The following is a 16,598-nucleotide window of genomic DNA, read 5'->3' on the forward strand; positions in this document are numbered from 1 at the left end:
CCGGAGTCGGAGGCATGCAGCGAGCTGAAGCGGAGTCAGAAGCAAACCGGAGTCGGAGGCAGGCAGTGAGCTGAAGCGGAGTCAGAAGCAAACCGGAGTCAGAAGCAGGCAACATGGAGATCAACAAGTACGCAACTGAGAGCAACTAAGAAGTTGTGAACCTCGTTGCAAGGCGTTGAGAAAGAGTCTGAACGCCGGTTATATCGGGAGTTGGGCGTGACGTCAGCAGCGCGGGTGGGGCCGGGCTTCCAGGAGCTGGACACTCAAGAGGGACGTCCTCGCGCGTGCGCGAGACCGAAGGGAAGCAGGCCCGTAATGGCGGCCACCATGGGGTCCGGAGCGGGTGGAATGCGGTGATCACTGAAGCGGAGGTAGGCGGGCCTGAGCCCTAACAGAAGGGAAGCGGTCAGGACCGCAACATTGAGACATTGTAACATATTTTACATTGAGACATTGTAACATGATTGGTTTTGTAACATGGATAACATTGTAACATTTTGACATTGTAACATGATTATTTTTTGTAACATGGAAAACTTTGTGTCATGAGTGAACATATGAGATGGGTAGCTCTGTGGTAAGAGTACTTTTGCAGCAAGGGTTTGGAGCAAGGGTAACTTTGTGACACGGTGATAACTTTAGCTTGGGTGTAGATGTAGCCAGATGGCTTGATTCGCATTGGGTTAACCATTATAGGTTCTGTTGTGGGATGGGGGGAGTGAAGTGTGTGTTGATTGTGGGGGGGGGGGGGGCTCAGCTTGGTGTGATAGGTGGTGTGTGATGTGTCGCTGTGGGATATGCTTTTTTGAAGAGCCAGGTTTTGAGGTTCTTTTTGAATGAAAGGGTTGCGGGGTCGAGCCTGATTACACAAGATAGCAAGAACATTTAGCTATTTGGGTGCTGGTCCCAACAGAATACCACTATATAGACTAGGAGGGACATCTTGAAAACCCACTTAATCAAGTACTATTATGCCCCCCTCCTTTCCGAAGTGAAAAGATGCAATTGGGCTAGTGGGTATTGCTGGTCATGGAGGGAAGGGTCTGTTATGTCTAAACAGTTGCCATCTCCTTTACTTCACTTCTGATATATTGACAGGTTTGCGCCTTCCTGGGGACCCAGTTCTGCCTCCTGGTCTGATGATCAGTTCCATGACCTCCTGGGGGGGGGGGGGTATGACTTCACCTCCCAGTCTATCATTGGGGTCCATTCCCTCCTGGGAGACCCAGTTCTGCCTCTGGACCTCCTGATGGGGTCCTTCTCCTCCTGAAGAACCCCATTTTGCACTGTTGGAGTCTGCATCCTCTTGGGAGACCCGACTCTATCTCCTAGTTTGTTTCCTCCTGGGGGGACACAAGTCCACCTCCAGATCTGTTGCTGTGGTCCTTGTCCTACTGGGAGACCCAACATCACCTTCCAATTTACCACTGGGGTCCATGTCCTCCTGGGTGACCCAATTCCATCTCCAGATCCACGCTGGGGTTCCTGTCTGCCTGCTGGGCCAAATTCTGCTTCCCGATCTGCTGCTTTCCTCAGGCTTTTCTTTCTTGGTGGCAGGGCTGGTAATGGTAGTTGTCCGTAGACCACTTTGAATGGTTTTGATCCAGTGGATGTTGCTGGATGAGAGTTTATGGCAAATTCTGCCCATGGCAACAGTTTGCTCCAATCATTCTATCGGGTGTTCATGTAGGCATGAATGAACTGAATGTCCTGTTCATCCTTTCTGTTTGGCCGTTGGACTGAGGATGATATGCCGATGTGAAGTCGAGGGCTATATTGAACTTCTTGCATAATGCCTTCCAGAAGTTAGCTGTGAACTGAACTCTACGTCAGAGACTATGTGCTTAGGCAAGCCATGCAGGCGGAAGATGTGCGTGATGAACAATCGGGCGAGCTCCATGGTGGTGGGTAAGCCTGGGAGAGCCACAAAATGTGCCATCTTCGAGAACCTGTCAACGGTTACCCAAATGGTATTGTTTCCTCCTGATGATGGTAAATCTACCACAAAGTCAGTGGCAATATGTGTCCATGGTTCTTCAGGGACCGGCAAGGGTTGGAGGAGGCCCCATGGACGTCCTGGCGTCATCGTCTGTTTAGCGCAGTTTGCACAGGAAGCAACGTAGGCCAACATGTCCTCTTTCATGGTGGGCCACCAATAAAAGGTTTGCAGTTTAGACAACGTCCTTCATTGCCCTGGGTATCCTGAGTGTTTGGAGTGGCCCAAGCCAATAGCTTTTTCCTGAGGTTCTTGGGTACGATCGTCTTTCCTGCAGGCACCGAATGGGTAGCTGCCAATATGACCTTCTCGGGGTCAATGATGTGTTGAGGCTCTTCTGGTATGTCCTCGGAGAGGAAGGAGCGTGAAAGAGCATCAGCTCTGATATTCTTGACTCCTGGACAATACTTGAGCACGAAGTTGAATCTGTTGAAAAACAGTGACCATTTTGCTTGTCTATGGTTCAGGCGCTGTGCGTGGCAGAGATACTCCAAGTTCTTATGGTCTGTGAAGACCGTTACTTGATGTTGCACTCCCTAGAGCCAAGGGCACCATTCTTCAAATGCCATCTTAATGGCCAGAAGTTCCTTGTCTCCAACTCCGTAATTTCTCTTGGCAGGAGAAAAGCGACGGGAGAAAAATGAGCATGGATGTGGGACCTTAGAATCGCCAGCCTGGCTTAGTACTGCCCCTACGCCAAGGTCTGAGGCGTCGACCTCTACGATGAAAGGTTTTGAGGGGTCTGGATGTCGAAGGCATGGCTTGGTTGAGAATGCATCTTTCAGCTTTTGGAATGCAGCAATTGCTTCGGGAGACCAATTAGCTATGTTGGCACCTTTTCTTGTCATAGTGGTCAGCGGGACAGTGAGTGAGGAGTAATTCTTGATGAAGGTCCTATAATAGTTGGTGAAACCTAAGAAGCGTCTGAGAGCCTTTAACCCGGTGGGTTGTGCCCATTTCTTGATACTCTCCAGCTTCTGTGGGTCCATTTGAAAACCTTCTTTGGAGACAATGTAGCCTAGGAAAGGCACTGATTCCTTATGAAATTCACATTTAGATAGCTTGGCGTAGAGATGGTTCTCACGAAGCCTCTGTAGTACTCTCTTGACATCTTCTTGGTGAGTAGTGATGTCTTGTGAGAAGATTAAGATGTCATTTAAGCAGATAACACATTTGTAGAGGAGGTCTCGGAAGACGGCTGGAGAATTGCATAGGCCGAACGGCATCACTAAGTACTCGAAGTGCCATGTCGAGTGTTGAAGGCCGTCTTCCATTCATCGCCAGCTTTACTGCGAAGCAGGTTGTATGCTCTTTTCAGATCCAATTTTGAAAAGATCTGGGCTCCTTGTAGTCTATCAAAAAGTTATGAAATCAGAGGCAGGGGATAATGGTCCTTAATAGTTATTTCGTTAAGGCCTCTGTAATCTATGCAAGGATGCAATGTACTGGCCTTTTTGCCCACAAAGAAGAAGCCTGCGCCTGCAGGAGACTTGGATGGTCTAATGAAGCCCTTGTTGAGATTCTCCTGAATGTATTCAGACATGGCATTGTTCTCTGCCACAGACAAGGGGTACACTCTGTCTTTGGGTGGCTCCGTATTCGGTTTCAGACGAATGGTGCAGTCATAGGGTCTGTGAGGCGGAAGTATATCTGCAGCTTCTTTTGAAAAGACATCTTGAAAAGATGCATATTGAGGCGGCAAGCCCGGCATTACTGGGGTGGTAGGCATACAAGGTAATTGCTTAACCTCAGTCAGGCATCGCCTTTGGCAGTCGGGATCCCAACTTGACAGTTCCAAAGTGACCCAATCAAATTGGGGCATATGCTGTTGTAGCCATGGTAATCCCAGTACTATGGGGTGCATAGCCTTCTCTAAAATAAAGAAGTCTCCGTATGGAGAGCAATGGTACGTAGACACACGGGTTTGGTACGTAGTGTTACTTCTCTCGGCAAGGGTTCTCCATGGATAGATGAAAGAAGTAAGGGAGGCGACAAAGTGGAAGTGGGGATCCGTAGATGTTCCACTAGTCGTTGAAGAATAAAGTTGCCTCCTGCCCCTGAGTCCACTAGGGCAAGAGTCTGGTACTGTAGAGGACCACAGATGAGAGATACTGGAAGAGAGAGTGGAGGAGAAGGAGTGGTGAGACCTAAGAAGAGTCCTCCTGCAGGACTTAGGTCTGTCCGTTTCCCGGACATATAGGGCAATTTTGGACAGCATGGCCAGCCTGTCCACAGTACATATACAGCCCTTATTTCTTCCGCGTTCTTCTCTCCTTTGATGTCAGGTGGCTGCAGCCTAATTGCATCAGTTCCTCCTTGCCGGCTGCTGGGACCGTAGGGGTAGCCCTGGATGCAGTCTTGACTCGGACTTCACTCAGAAAGGGTCTCCTGAAAGTCTTGGTTTCTTGAACTTTATCTCAACGCCTGCGATCGATTCTAGTTGCCAGTTTCACCAATTCAGCCAAGGTTTCAGGCATCTCTCTGGCTGAGAGTTCATCCTTCAGGCGAGTGTTCAGTCCTTCGAAGAACAGCGTCTTCAGGCATCTTGGGTCCCAGGATAATTCAGACACCAGTGTCTTGAATTCAATAGCGAAGTCAGCTAGGGTCTTGTTCCCTTGCTTTAGGTGAACCAAGGAAGATCCTGCAACAGAATATCGGGCAGGGTCATCAAAAACTGATTTAAACAGTTCAAAGAATCCTTCAATGTTGTGAAGGATTGGGTCCTCACGTTCCCACAGCGAAGATGCCCAGGACAGGGCTTGTCCATCTAGGTATGATAGGTACATAGTCTTCGCATAAGCTGTGGGGAAAGTCCAGGTTGTAATGCAAAGTGCATGCAGCACTGGTTAATGAAGTCTCTGCATCTCCATACTTCTCCCGAGAAGCGGGTAGGAGCTGCTAGAGGTACAGTTGTCTTGACCGTCACCTCCGACATTCATCCTCTTTACCTGAGGTGGAAGGGGAGTTCATCTGTTTGTGTAACAAATTAAATGCAGCGGTTAGTCCTTCCAGCGCAGTCTGCTGTTCGGTGATCTGCTGGGCAAGGCCTGGAATGGCCTGTGACACCGTGAGCTGAGCCGAATCCATAGAGTTGGCAATCTGTTGTTATCATGTGTGTTTTAGTGGATCCTTGGGTGCTGTGGAGATGACCACGCCCACGGGGAGGAGCCCCATGAGGAGCCACAGCACTGGGCTAGACTCTATACACAAAACACTGGGATTGAACTCTTTATTTATACAGCTTGAAGATAGCCACCAGGTGGCAGTGGTGAGTTGTAGTCTCAGGGACCTCGGCAGAGGGAGCCCTTCTCTCCTTGGTGACATCAGGAGGTTTCGCAGCAAGGGATACTGTGGATGAGACAAATGAGAATTTAGAGTACTCACTCGGTGTTAGCTGTTATGGATGGAATTCCACTAGATGGTTGTCGATGGTACAGGCACTGAGGCAGGGAGAGCAGGCCCTCGAGGAGCGAGTACCTGTTCCCTGTATGGCACCTGAAAATAGAACAGAGGGTCCCCGAGGAGCGGGTACCCAAGTTAGTAGTAAAACCCCGAAGGGCAGAAGAAGAGCTTCCTGCAGGCAGCAGGGAAGTGGCAGAGTAGCGCAGACAGGAACAGTTCGTTGAGAAGTAGATATACCCGGATTGGCGTGACGTCAGATGAGGGAACACCCTCGAGGTTCGCACCACTGGGCGTACTTAGATGTGGGTTGTGCGTGCGTGCATGCGCGCGCACCCTAGCAGGTACCTGGGAGGAGCAATGGCGTATGGCTGCATCATAGCCATTCCGGGGATGCCAGAGAGGTCGGCTTGATGATGCTGTGGTAGCCATCTTGCCCAGGTAAGCGGGAGGAGCCAAGATAGGGATGCAACAAGCGGGGCAAAGCCGTCGAAGACCGGACGCAACAAAACCTTTATTACATCATAACGGTTTTCGTACAGTTCTCCAAGCCTTGCTTTTGACTAAGTTGGATTACTGCAATGCCCTTCTTATGCGCCTTCCGGCATCATCTATTCACCCTCTACAGTTGCTGCAGAATGCGGCCGCGCGCCTATTGACAAATGCCAAGAAGTTTGATATTACTCCCATTTTGAAGGAGTTACATTGGCTCCCTATACAGGCCATAATCCAGTATAAATGTCTGCCCCTTATCCATAAAACCATTTATGGTGACAACACAGAGTGGTTGAATGCATCTCTCCATATTCACACCCCCACTCGTAATCTGAGATCTTCAGGCAAGGCATTACTCACAGCTCCATCACCGAAATTAGCACACCTAAATGCAGTCAGGGAAAGGGCACTTTCATTGGCCGGGCCAAAATTCTGGAATTCTCTCCCACCCAGTATACGATTAGAGGCTAGCATACAGACATTTAAGAAACAGGTTAAAACATGGTTGTTTGAGCAGGTTTTCACTAAGATAGATTAATACCTTCAGGGACTCCCCCCTAGGAATTCTTAGCTCTTGTTAAAATTACTTAATATGTTTTATTTTTATTTTATTTTATTTTTTTAGTTTTAAATGATAGTACCATCATGTATGGTTTTATTAAATTTTTAATTGTATTTTATTATTTTGTAATTTATAGTTAAATATGTTATCAGGAGATATAAATCTATAGACCCTTATGGGGTTTTAATTCAATTATGTTCCATTTTAATTTTATTTTATTATGAGTTTTTGGGACAAACTATTAATGGCTTGACCAACTTTTATGTAAACCGACATATATACCGATATGTTCGATATATAAAAATGCCTAAATAAATAAATAAATGATGTCCCTTAGGGTGGATCCGGTGGTGGTCCGCAGCGCGGGGTATGCTGAGGATCAGCGAGTAGTAGTTCAGAGAGGTGCAGAAGGTCAGCAGAGCGAAGTTGATGATGGTACTTACTTTGGAGTGTAGAAGATAGCTGGGATGAGCACGGTAGTGGCCCGAGGCATGGGGTACACCGCGGTTCCGTCAGCAAGATGGTGGAAGCGATGATAGTACTCACAAAGCTGAACTGGCGGAGTCCTGAATAAGGATGACAGGAATCTCCAGGCAGGAAGTCCCTCCAAGGAGCAGATAGCCAGAATGTAACAAGGCCCCCGAGGAGCGGGTATCTAATAGGGATGTGCAGACCAAAAGTTTAAGTTCATAAGTCCATAAGTCGAAAGGGGGTCCCATTTGCGGTCAATATGGACATATGGAGAATTCCATAAGTTGAGTCTATGTCCATATGTGCAAATAAAAATTTAAACCCCTCACCCGCCTTAATCTCCCCCCCCCCCAAAGACTTACTACAACTCCCTGGTGGTCCAGCGGGGTCAGGACGCCATTCCTGAACTCCTTTGCAAGGAGCACGTGACGTCGGCGTCACGTCGGAGTGACGCGGCGTCACGTGATTCCCCTCGGGTTCGCTCCCGGACCCCTCGTTGGGCTCAAAAGGCACTTTTGGCCAGCTTGGGGGGGTCAGGAGGCCCCCCCAAGCTGGCCAAAAGTTCCTTTTGAGCCCAACATTCTCCCAGGTCTATTTTTTTTTTTTTGGGGGGGGGAGGGGATTGGGGGAAGACTATGCATGGATATCTTAAAAGATAGGTCCTCTGCAGTTGTAGTTTCCAGTTCTTGGCAGCTTGTTCAAATTTAAGAATTTTAGAGATGTACAGAGAGGTTTGCATCCCTCTAGTAGGGATTATGCTTTGACATGGCTCACATAGTCATACTGATTATTTTTTATGCTCATCAAAAGTTATGGCCTACTTAAGCAATTGAGATATATTATCTTGTTGTATCTCAGCTCACCATTCTATTTCTAGAGAGTTCATTGGTGATGGTTCTCCCAAGTGATGGCTACTTAATTTACCTCTGCACTTTTACCTCTGTACTTTTGGTCAGCTTGGGGGGGGGTCAGGAGGCCCCCCCAGACTGGCCAAAAGTGCCTTTTGGGCCCAACGAGGGGTCCGGGAGCGAACCCGAGGGGAATCACGTGACGTCGGCGCCACGTCAGAGTGACGCGGCGTCACGTGATTCCCCTCGGGTTCGCTTCCGGACCCCTCGTTGGGCTCAAAAGGAACTTTTGGCCAGCTTGGAGGGGCCAAAAGTTCCTTTTGAGCCCAAGGAGGGGTCCGGGAGCGAACCCGAGGGGAATCACGTGACGCCGCGTCACTCCGACGTGACGCGGACGTCACGTGATTCCCCACGCGTCCGCTCCCGGACCCTCACGGAACTTTTGGCCAGCTTTGGTAAGTCTTGGGGGGGGGGATTAAGGAGGGTGAGGGGTTTAAATTTTTATTTAGATCAACAATCGCAATTTCCAACGTATTCAACATAGCTATGTTGAATAAGTTGGAAATCCGATCGTTTAAGCCTCATCTTTTTTTTAAGTTAAAAAAAAAAAAAAAGTTGCGTTTTCCATTTAAGTTCAAAACGAATGCACACCCCTAGTATCTAAGGCGTTCTAAGTTCAGGCAGCAGATCAGGTAGCGAAGCGTAGCATCTCCGAAAGGAGTGGAATAAGCAGGAAGGAAGTCCTTGCTAACTCGTAGGAAGCATAGGCTGGATGGGTTAAATACTTCTGGCGGGTGACGTCATGCGGAGGGGATGCCCTCGAGGTTCCCGCCATGATGTGGATAAGAGAGGGCCTGGCACACGCGTGCGTGCCCTAAGTAATCCCTGACTCAAGATGGCGGACGAGATCGCCCATGCCATCCCGGGGATGCAGAGGAAGGCGGCGTTTACAGGCTGAGACCGCCATGGCCTTGAGAATTGATGTAGCTGGGAAAAGAGAGGTGAGCAGCAAAGTTTGCAGCCATCTGTGACCGGGCGCAAAAATCTGCATCTGGCATCTCTCTGCTTGACAGAATTGATATTGAGTGCAAAGTGATTGTGGGCTTCACCCTTCTGAAGGAAGTAGAAAATATCTTCCTCTTGGCTAGGAAGCTGTCGACAAGGAGAAACTATGCATTCAAATGGAAGCATTACACCAGTTGCTGCTCAAGAAATGTTTTAAATTTGTACACATGTGAGCTGTGATTGCTCTTCACTTACCTTCATCATCTCTAGACTTCTGGTTTAACAACTGCCTCAGTTTGAGTCCACCTTAATGCTATAGTGCTGTACCATATTCAGGTAGATAACTTGATATCAACCCATCCTTGGATCTCTTGCTTCATGAAGGGACTGTTGAAGATTAACCACTGATCAGAAGGCCAGCAGTCCCCTGGGATGGTCCTAACACAATTGATGAAGACTCATTTCAAGCCATTGGATTTGCTTCCACAAGCATTTCATGTGGAAAATACTGTTTTTAGTAGCCTTCACCTCAGCACGAAAGATTATTGAACTTCAAGCTCTCATACTATTTGCCTTACTTTCAGTTCTTCCAAGTAGTCCTTTGCACCAATAGCAAATTTTTTTCAAAAGTGATCTCAGCATTCCACATCAGTCAATCAATTGTACTACAAATTTTCTACCTTCAACTTCATGCACATGAGAGGAAAAAGGAACTACACACTGTTATGTTCAGTGTGTTTTGAACTAAATAGTGGGCCCTTGGGTCGAGGCAAGTGAAGACTCTGCCCACAGGGAGGAGCCCTGTGGGCACTTACCCCAACAGGCAAGTTCTCAGCAGAGAATCAACAGAGAGACAACTTTATTATACTGCAACAATCTTGTAGATCAAGAAGATGAGGCTGGAATCAGCTGATCAGTTCCTTAGAACTCCACAGCGTGGAGGGTCATGGTGAATACCTTATCTAGGCTGGCTTGTGCTGGCTGTCCCAGTAGTGGTCTGCAGCACAGGGTAAGTGGAAGCCGCTGGTAGAATGCACAAGACTCGATGGATCCGGTAGTGGTGAGCAAGCGGGGGTAACCTGAGAATCCGTGCCACAAAGGTAGAGTACTCACATCGAGAAGGTCGAGGTAGAGGTGGCAAAGCCCAAGGATGACTGGAGCAGGATCAGCAGAAGTAGAAGATGACGATGCAGGAGCTCACTGAAATGAGAAGAGAGAGAGATGGCTCTCCGAGGAGCGGATAGCCCTGAGTGCGGCAAGGCTCCTCGAGGAGCGGGTACCTAAGTCACCCAGTAATTAGTGAGGAAGTCCCAAGGTAGCGAAACTAGCAGGACAGGATTCCTTGCTAACTCGTAGCTCAGATGGTCAGCTGGGTTTAAGTATCATGAGTGGGTGATGTCATGCAGTGGAGACGCCCCCGAGGTTCCCACCATGACGTGCGTGCCTAAGTAACCCCAGATGAAAGATGGCTGCTGGGAGGGCCCATGCTGTCCCAGGCACGCCTTGAGGGCCGGCGTGTGGAAGTGGAGGCCGCCATTCTGCCCAGACTTGGAGCTGTGTAGAGAAAGGAGGTGAGCAGCATAGGTCACAACCACCTGCAACAGGCGCAACAGCACCCCCCTTCTTAGGGCCCCTCCTGGGGGTTTCGGCTTCCTGGGATGAGCAAGGTGGAAGTGATGTAGCATCTCTTTGTCTAGTATGTTGGCAGCAGGCTCCCAGCTGTTCTCCTCTTGTCCGTACCCTTCCCAGGAGATGAAGTACTCCCAGTGTTTCCCTTTTTTTATGCAAATCCAGGATATCATCTACCTTGTAGGCGATTCATCTTCGGCATCAAGGGGTTGTGGATCAGGAGTCTTCTGAGAAAACTTGGATAGAATAAGTGGTTTCAAAACTGAAATGTAAAAGGCATTATGTATTTTCATTGAGGGTGGTAACCTCAAGCTGTAAGTCAAAGCTCCCAAACATTGGAGGACGGTGAAGGGTCCAATGTATCGCAGAGCTAAACGAACTGTGGGTAGCTTGAGTCGAATAAATGAATATATCTGGTACTGAGCCATACCTTATCTCCTTGCTTAAATTGGTGAGTTGCTTGATGATGGTGATCATAGAATTTCTTTGCTTCTTGTCCAGCTTTATGAAGAAGCTCCTTGGTCTGGATCCAGAGCTGATGAATTTTGTCAGCCATAGCTTGTGCAGCTGGAGATGTACCAGTCAATGGTAATGGAAGTGGTGGAAGTGGTTGACAACCATTCACAATCTGAAATGATGAGGATCCTATGGCGGATGTCGGATGTGGATTCAAGGCGAATTCAGCCAAGGGTAGTACCTCTGCCCAATCATTTTGCCTTGAGTTGACATAGGCGCGAATGAATTGTTTAAGAGTCCTGTTCATTCTTTCTCTTTGTCCATTGGATTGAGGGTGATATGCAGACGTTAAATCCAGAGAGATATCAAATTTTCAACACAGTGCCCTCCAGAACCTGGTGGTGAACTGGACTCCACTGTCAGATACTATGGGGTAGATCTTAAAAAAATACACGTGCACAAGTTACGCCTGCTTGAAGCAGGCGTAACTTGTGCACGCCGCCTCGTCAGCCCCCGGCACAGGCTGCAGTGCCGGGGGACTTGGGACCGCCCTCCCGGCTCGCCCCCGAAGCCTTGCCACGCCCCCGGACCCGCCTCGGATCGCCCCCTGACCCCAGGCAAGCCCCCAGGACATGCCCCCGGTCTTCGGACAGGCCCCTGACATGCCCCCTCCCGCCCCTTTTACGAAGCCCCTGGACTTACCCGCGTCCCGGGGCTTTACGCGCGCCGGCGCGCGAGTACCCTGCGAGCGTAAATCCAGAAGGATTTATGCACGCAGGGCTTTTAAAATCTACCCCTATATGTTTTGGCATACCATGTAAACGAAAAATGTGTCGAACGAAGAGCTTGGCTAGCTCTGGAGCAGATGGCAGTCCTGGAAGAGCAACAAAGTGCGCCGTCTTCGAGAACCGGTCCACAGTAACACATATTGTATTGTTACCATTAGAAAGGGGCAGGTTGACTACAAAATCAGTTGCAATATGTGTCCACCGCTCATCTGGAATGTGCAAAGGTTGGAGCAGGCCCCAAGGACGACCAGCAGGAGGTTTTTGCCTGGCGCAGGAGGTGCAGGACTCTACGTACGTTTGCACGTCTTTCTTCATAGACGGCCACCAATAGTATTGCCATAGGGTAGCAAGGGTATGGGCTTGTCCAGGGTGGCCTGCTAACTTTGAGTCATTAGCCAATTCAAAAGCTTCTTCCTTAGAGATAGGAGAACCACAGTCTTCCCTGCAGTAACTGAATGGTAGCAGCCAGCATTAACTTCTCAGGGTCAATGATGTTACGTGGCTCATCAGGGATATCATCCGGAGTGAAGGACCGGGAGAGGACATCTGCCTGAACATTTTTCTCAGTAGGGCGATATTTGAGCAAGAAGTTGAATCGAAAAACAGAGACCATCTAGCTTGGCGTGATTGAGCCTTTGAGCGTGCCTAATATATTCCAAATTCTTGTGGTCAATGAACACTGTTATCTGGTGTTGGGCACCTTCTAACCAGGGGCGCCACTCTTCAAATGCTAGTTTGATAGCAAGCAGTTTCTTATCGCCGATGCCATTGTTCCTCGCCGCTGGTGTGAAGCGTCTTGAGAAGAAGGAGCAGGGGTGTAGAATGAGTGAATTGCTGTGCTGGCTAAGTACAGCCCCCTACGCCGACGTCTGAGGCATCTACCTCAACGATGAACGGTTTGTGAGGATCAGGGTATCAGGGTGGCATAAGCATGATTTCTGAAGGAAGGCCTTCTTTAGTAGTTGGAATGCTGAAATGGCCTCTGGAGACCATTCAGAGGGGTTAGCTCCTTTCTTTGTCATGGCAGTGAGAGGAGCTGTCAAGGTAGAGTAGTCCTTGATAAAAGAACGATAATAATTGGTGAAGCCAAGAAAGTGGCATAGGGCCTTGATACCAGAAGGTTGAGGCCAGTCTTGTATGCTTCTCATTTTCTGGGGATCCATCTGAAATCCTTTACTCGACACAGTATACCCAAGGAATGGAACAGACTCTTGGTGAAAGGCACACTTCTCAAGCTTGGCATACAAATGGTTATCTTGGAGCCGCTGTAAAACAGTAACGACATCTGCTTGGTGGGTTTGCACATTACAGGAAAAAATAAGGATGTCATCAAGATAAATAACCACACATTGAAACAGAAGGTCCTGTTGAATGTCATTCATCATATTTTGAAATACAGCTGGGGCATTACAGAGGCCAAAAGGCATTACCACATATTCAAAGTGGCCATCGCGAGTATTAAAGGCTGTTTTCCACTCATCTCCATGGTGGATCCAAACAAGATTTTAGGCACCCTTTAGATCCAGTTTTGTGAAAATCTTCACCCCCTGAAGCCGATCATATAATTCTGAAATTAACGCTAATGGGTACCAGTCTTTGATGGTGATCTCATTCAGACCTCTGTAGTCAATGCAAGGGCAAAGGGATCCATCCTTCTTGCCAACGAAAAAGAATCCGGCTCCTGCCAGAGATTAGGAGGGTCTAATAAATCTCTTTTGCAAGTTCTCCTGGATGTAAGCTGACATAGCTTCCGTTTCGACTAGTGAGAGTGGATATACTCTTCCCCTAGGTGGTTCCGAATTAGGCTTTAAATTGATTGCACAGTCATAGGATCTGTGTGGTGGAAGTACATCAGCAGCCTGCTTAGAAAATACGTCTTGAAAGGAAGTGTACTGTAGACCAGGAGGAACAGATGTAGTTGCCATACATAGTGGTGCTGTTATTTTTTCAAACATCTGTTATGGCAGTCAGGGCCCCATTGAGAAAGCTCCATAGTAGACCAATCAAATAGAGGAGAGTGTTCTTGTAGCCAGGGTATGCCTAGCACAACTGTCCCGGTAGTGGTCCGCAGTGCGGGGTAGGCCGGAGCCGCTGGTATAATGCACAAGACACGATGGATCAAATAGTGGTCCGCAAGCGGGGTAACCCAAGAATCCTTGCCACAAAGTTAGAGTACTCACACCGAGAAGGTCGAGGCAGAGGTGGCAAAGCCCCGAGGATGGCTGGAGCAGGATCAGCAGGAGTAGAAGAGAACGATGCAGGAACTCACTGAAATGAGAAGAGAGAGAGACAGCTCTCTGAGGAGCAGATATCCCTGAGTGCGGCAAGGCCCCAAGGAGCAGGTACCTAGGTCACCCAGTAGTCAGTGAGGAAGTCCCAAGGTAGCGGAACTAGCAGGATGAGATTCCTTGCTAACTCGTAGCTCAGATGGTCAGCTGGGTTTAAGTATCGTGAGCGGGTGACTTCATGCGGTGGGGACATCCCCGAGGTTCCTGCCATGACGTAGTTAAAAAGATGGTAGGCTCGCGCATGCCTAAGTAACCCCGGATGAAAGATGGCTGCCGGGAGTGCCCACGCTGTCCCGGGCACACCATGAGGGCCGGCGTGTGGAAGCAGAGGCCGCCATTCTGCCCAGACTTGGAGCTGTGTAGAGAAAGGAGGTGAGCAGCATAGGTCGCAGCCGCCTGCGACCAATGGACGCAACGCACTCATTGTATTGTAAGCGGGCATTAGCCTACTACAAACAGAGAACTCAATCTTATAGAAAGGCATTACAGCTCTTTGTATCCTATGATCCCAACTGCATGGAAATCGCTGTGGTAAAACAAGCAATGTCAAACTGGATAACAGATTGTATTCAGCATTGTTATGTAGCTGCAGGATTGCAGCTTGAAAGTCTGGTAGAAGCTCACCAACTTTGAGCTATAGCTTCATCTATCTCCAATCTCGAGGACATCTGCAAAGCGGTGAATTGGTCGTCCATTATTGCCTGGACTCACAAGCAGAGTACTTTGTCAAGTTTTCACACAATAGTCTTCTCTCCACCTAAGGGGTGGGGGGGGGGGGGGGGCAGGGTCCAGGTTGCAAAAAAAAAGAAGATGATGTTCCACAGCAACCCTAGCCTTGAGACTCCCCACAGATCACGGCTAATTTAGCCTGCTTATCGAGTTGAAAAGCAAGTTTGCTTACTATAAATAGTGTTTTCCATATATAACAGGATGAATTAGCCATGAGCCATCCACCCTTCTCTCTGGAGAGTAGACAGTGCTTATCTTAGTTATATTATTGAGTGAGGGGACTCTGAGGCAATGCCCATGTGGGAATTCATGCACTTGCTCAGTAACCAGGATATTCAGTGGCACAGCTAGATAAGTTAGAGTAAGCCAGGTATGTGGTATCCAGTTAGTTTTAGACCTGCCCTATGGTGCATCTAGAGTTAGCTGGTTTTTAACTCTGCTCCTCCCTGGAATGCCTATTTCCCACCCAGGAACGCGCTTGACTTACCAGGCTAAATTTTAGACAGATAAGCCTTTTAAATATGTAGCTAAGCCATTTAGATGGATAGCTTTCCCATTATCCATCTAAATGGCTTTTGAATATGTAAGCTTTAGTGTCTAAAACTTCAGAAGTCTGAGCCTTTGGGTTAAGAGTCAAGGTTTTCCCACCCATGGGTTACAACATATTTATAAAAGGATCTGGAAAAGGGAGCAGTGAGTGCGATGATCAAATTTATTGATGTCACAAAATTATTCCAGTTGTTAAATCACAAGCAGACTGTGAGAAATTACAGTAGAACCTTTAGATACTGAGAGTCTGGGCATCCAAATGGTAGATGACATCGTAATGAATAAGTGCAAAGTGATGCACATAGGAGAAAATAATCCAACTGTAGTTACATGATGTTAGGCTCCATATTAGGGATTACCACTCAGAAAAAGATTTAGGCATCATTGTGGACAATATTTTGAAATACTTGGCTCAATGTATGGTGGTGGTAAAAACATGAAACAAATGTTCAGTATTGTTAGGAAAGGAATAAAATATAAAAGATAGAATATCATAATATCTCTGTATCACTCCATGCTGAGAACACACTTAAAGTACTGAGTTCAGTTCTTGTCATTTCATCTCAAAAAAGATATAGCTGAACTGGAAAAGGTACAGAGAAGAGTGAGCAAAATGATAAAGGGGATGGTATGGCTTCCTTATAAGGAGAGGGTAAAGAAGTTAGGACTGTTTAGCTTGGAGAAGAGATGGTTGAGGGGGGATATGATAGAGGTCTATAAAATCATGAGTGGACTAGAAAGGGTAAATGCAAATTATTTGTTTACTCTTTCAAAATATACAAAGACTCTGGAGCAATCAATGAAGTTAGTAATTAGTATATTTAAAATAAATCAGAGAAAATATGTTTTCACTCAACGCACAGTTAAACTTTGTAATTCATTGCTGGAGGATATGTTACAGACATTTAGTATAGCTGGGTTAAATGTCTGGACAAGTTCCTAGAGGAAAAAGTGCATAAATCATTACTAACCAGATAGACTTGAGGAAAGTCATTATTTATCCCTGGATGTTAGTACTTAGCAGTATGGAATCTATCAATGTTTTTGGGATCCTGGATTGGCCACTGTTGGAAACAGGATACTGGTCTTGATGGATTCTTGGTCTGACCCAGTATGGCAATTCTTATGTCCTTTTGATGTATTGCACTACCATTACATTTGCTATTTTGGTTTGCTTTGCAGGTAGTAACAATGAGGTTATTGAGAAGCTTGAGAAAGCACTAATGACTTGGATAAAACAGATTGAACAAGTGCTGGCAGAAAGTGAACAAATGAGAAAAGAAGCAGACGATATTGGCCCTTCTGCAGAATTGGAGCACTGGAAGTCCAGGATGTCATCATTTAACAGGTTTATTACATACTAGCTGAGAAAAGATTTTTAAC

At 47.5% G+C, this 16,598-nt stretch overlaps 1 protein-coding gene across 1 annotated transcript in view; it reads left to right on the forward strand.

Annotated features, from left to right (window-relative positions):
- Nucleotides 1-16,598, forward strand: part of LOC115083294 (dynein heavy chain 5, axonemal-like) — a 1,259,434-nt gene that overhangs the window by 33,297 nt on the left and 1,209,539 nt on the right. Inside the window, exon 6 of the mRNA XM_029587102.1 lies at nucleotides 16,398-16,563. Coding sequence (XP_029442962.1) covers nucleotides 16,398-16,563 — 166 coding nt within the window. The remainder of the gene's footprint in view (nucleotides 1-16,397; nucleotides 16,564-16,598) is intronic.

This window comes from Rhinatrema bivittatum, chromosome 2 (genome assembly GCF_901001135.1).
Source record: "Rhinatrema bivittatum chromosome 2, aRhiBiv1.1, whole genome shotgun sequence".
In the NCBI taxonomy this organism is placed as follows: Eukaryota; Metazoa; Chordata; class Amphibia; order Gymnophiona; family Rhinatrematidae; genus Rhinatrema; species Rhinatrema bivittatum.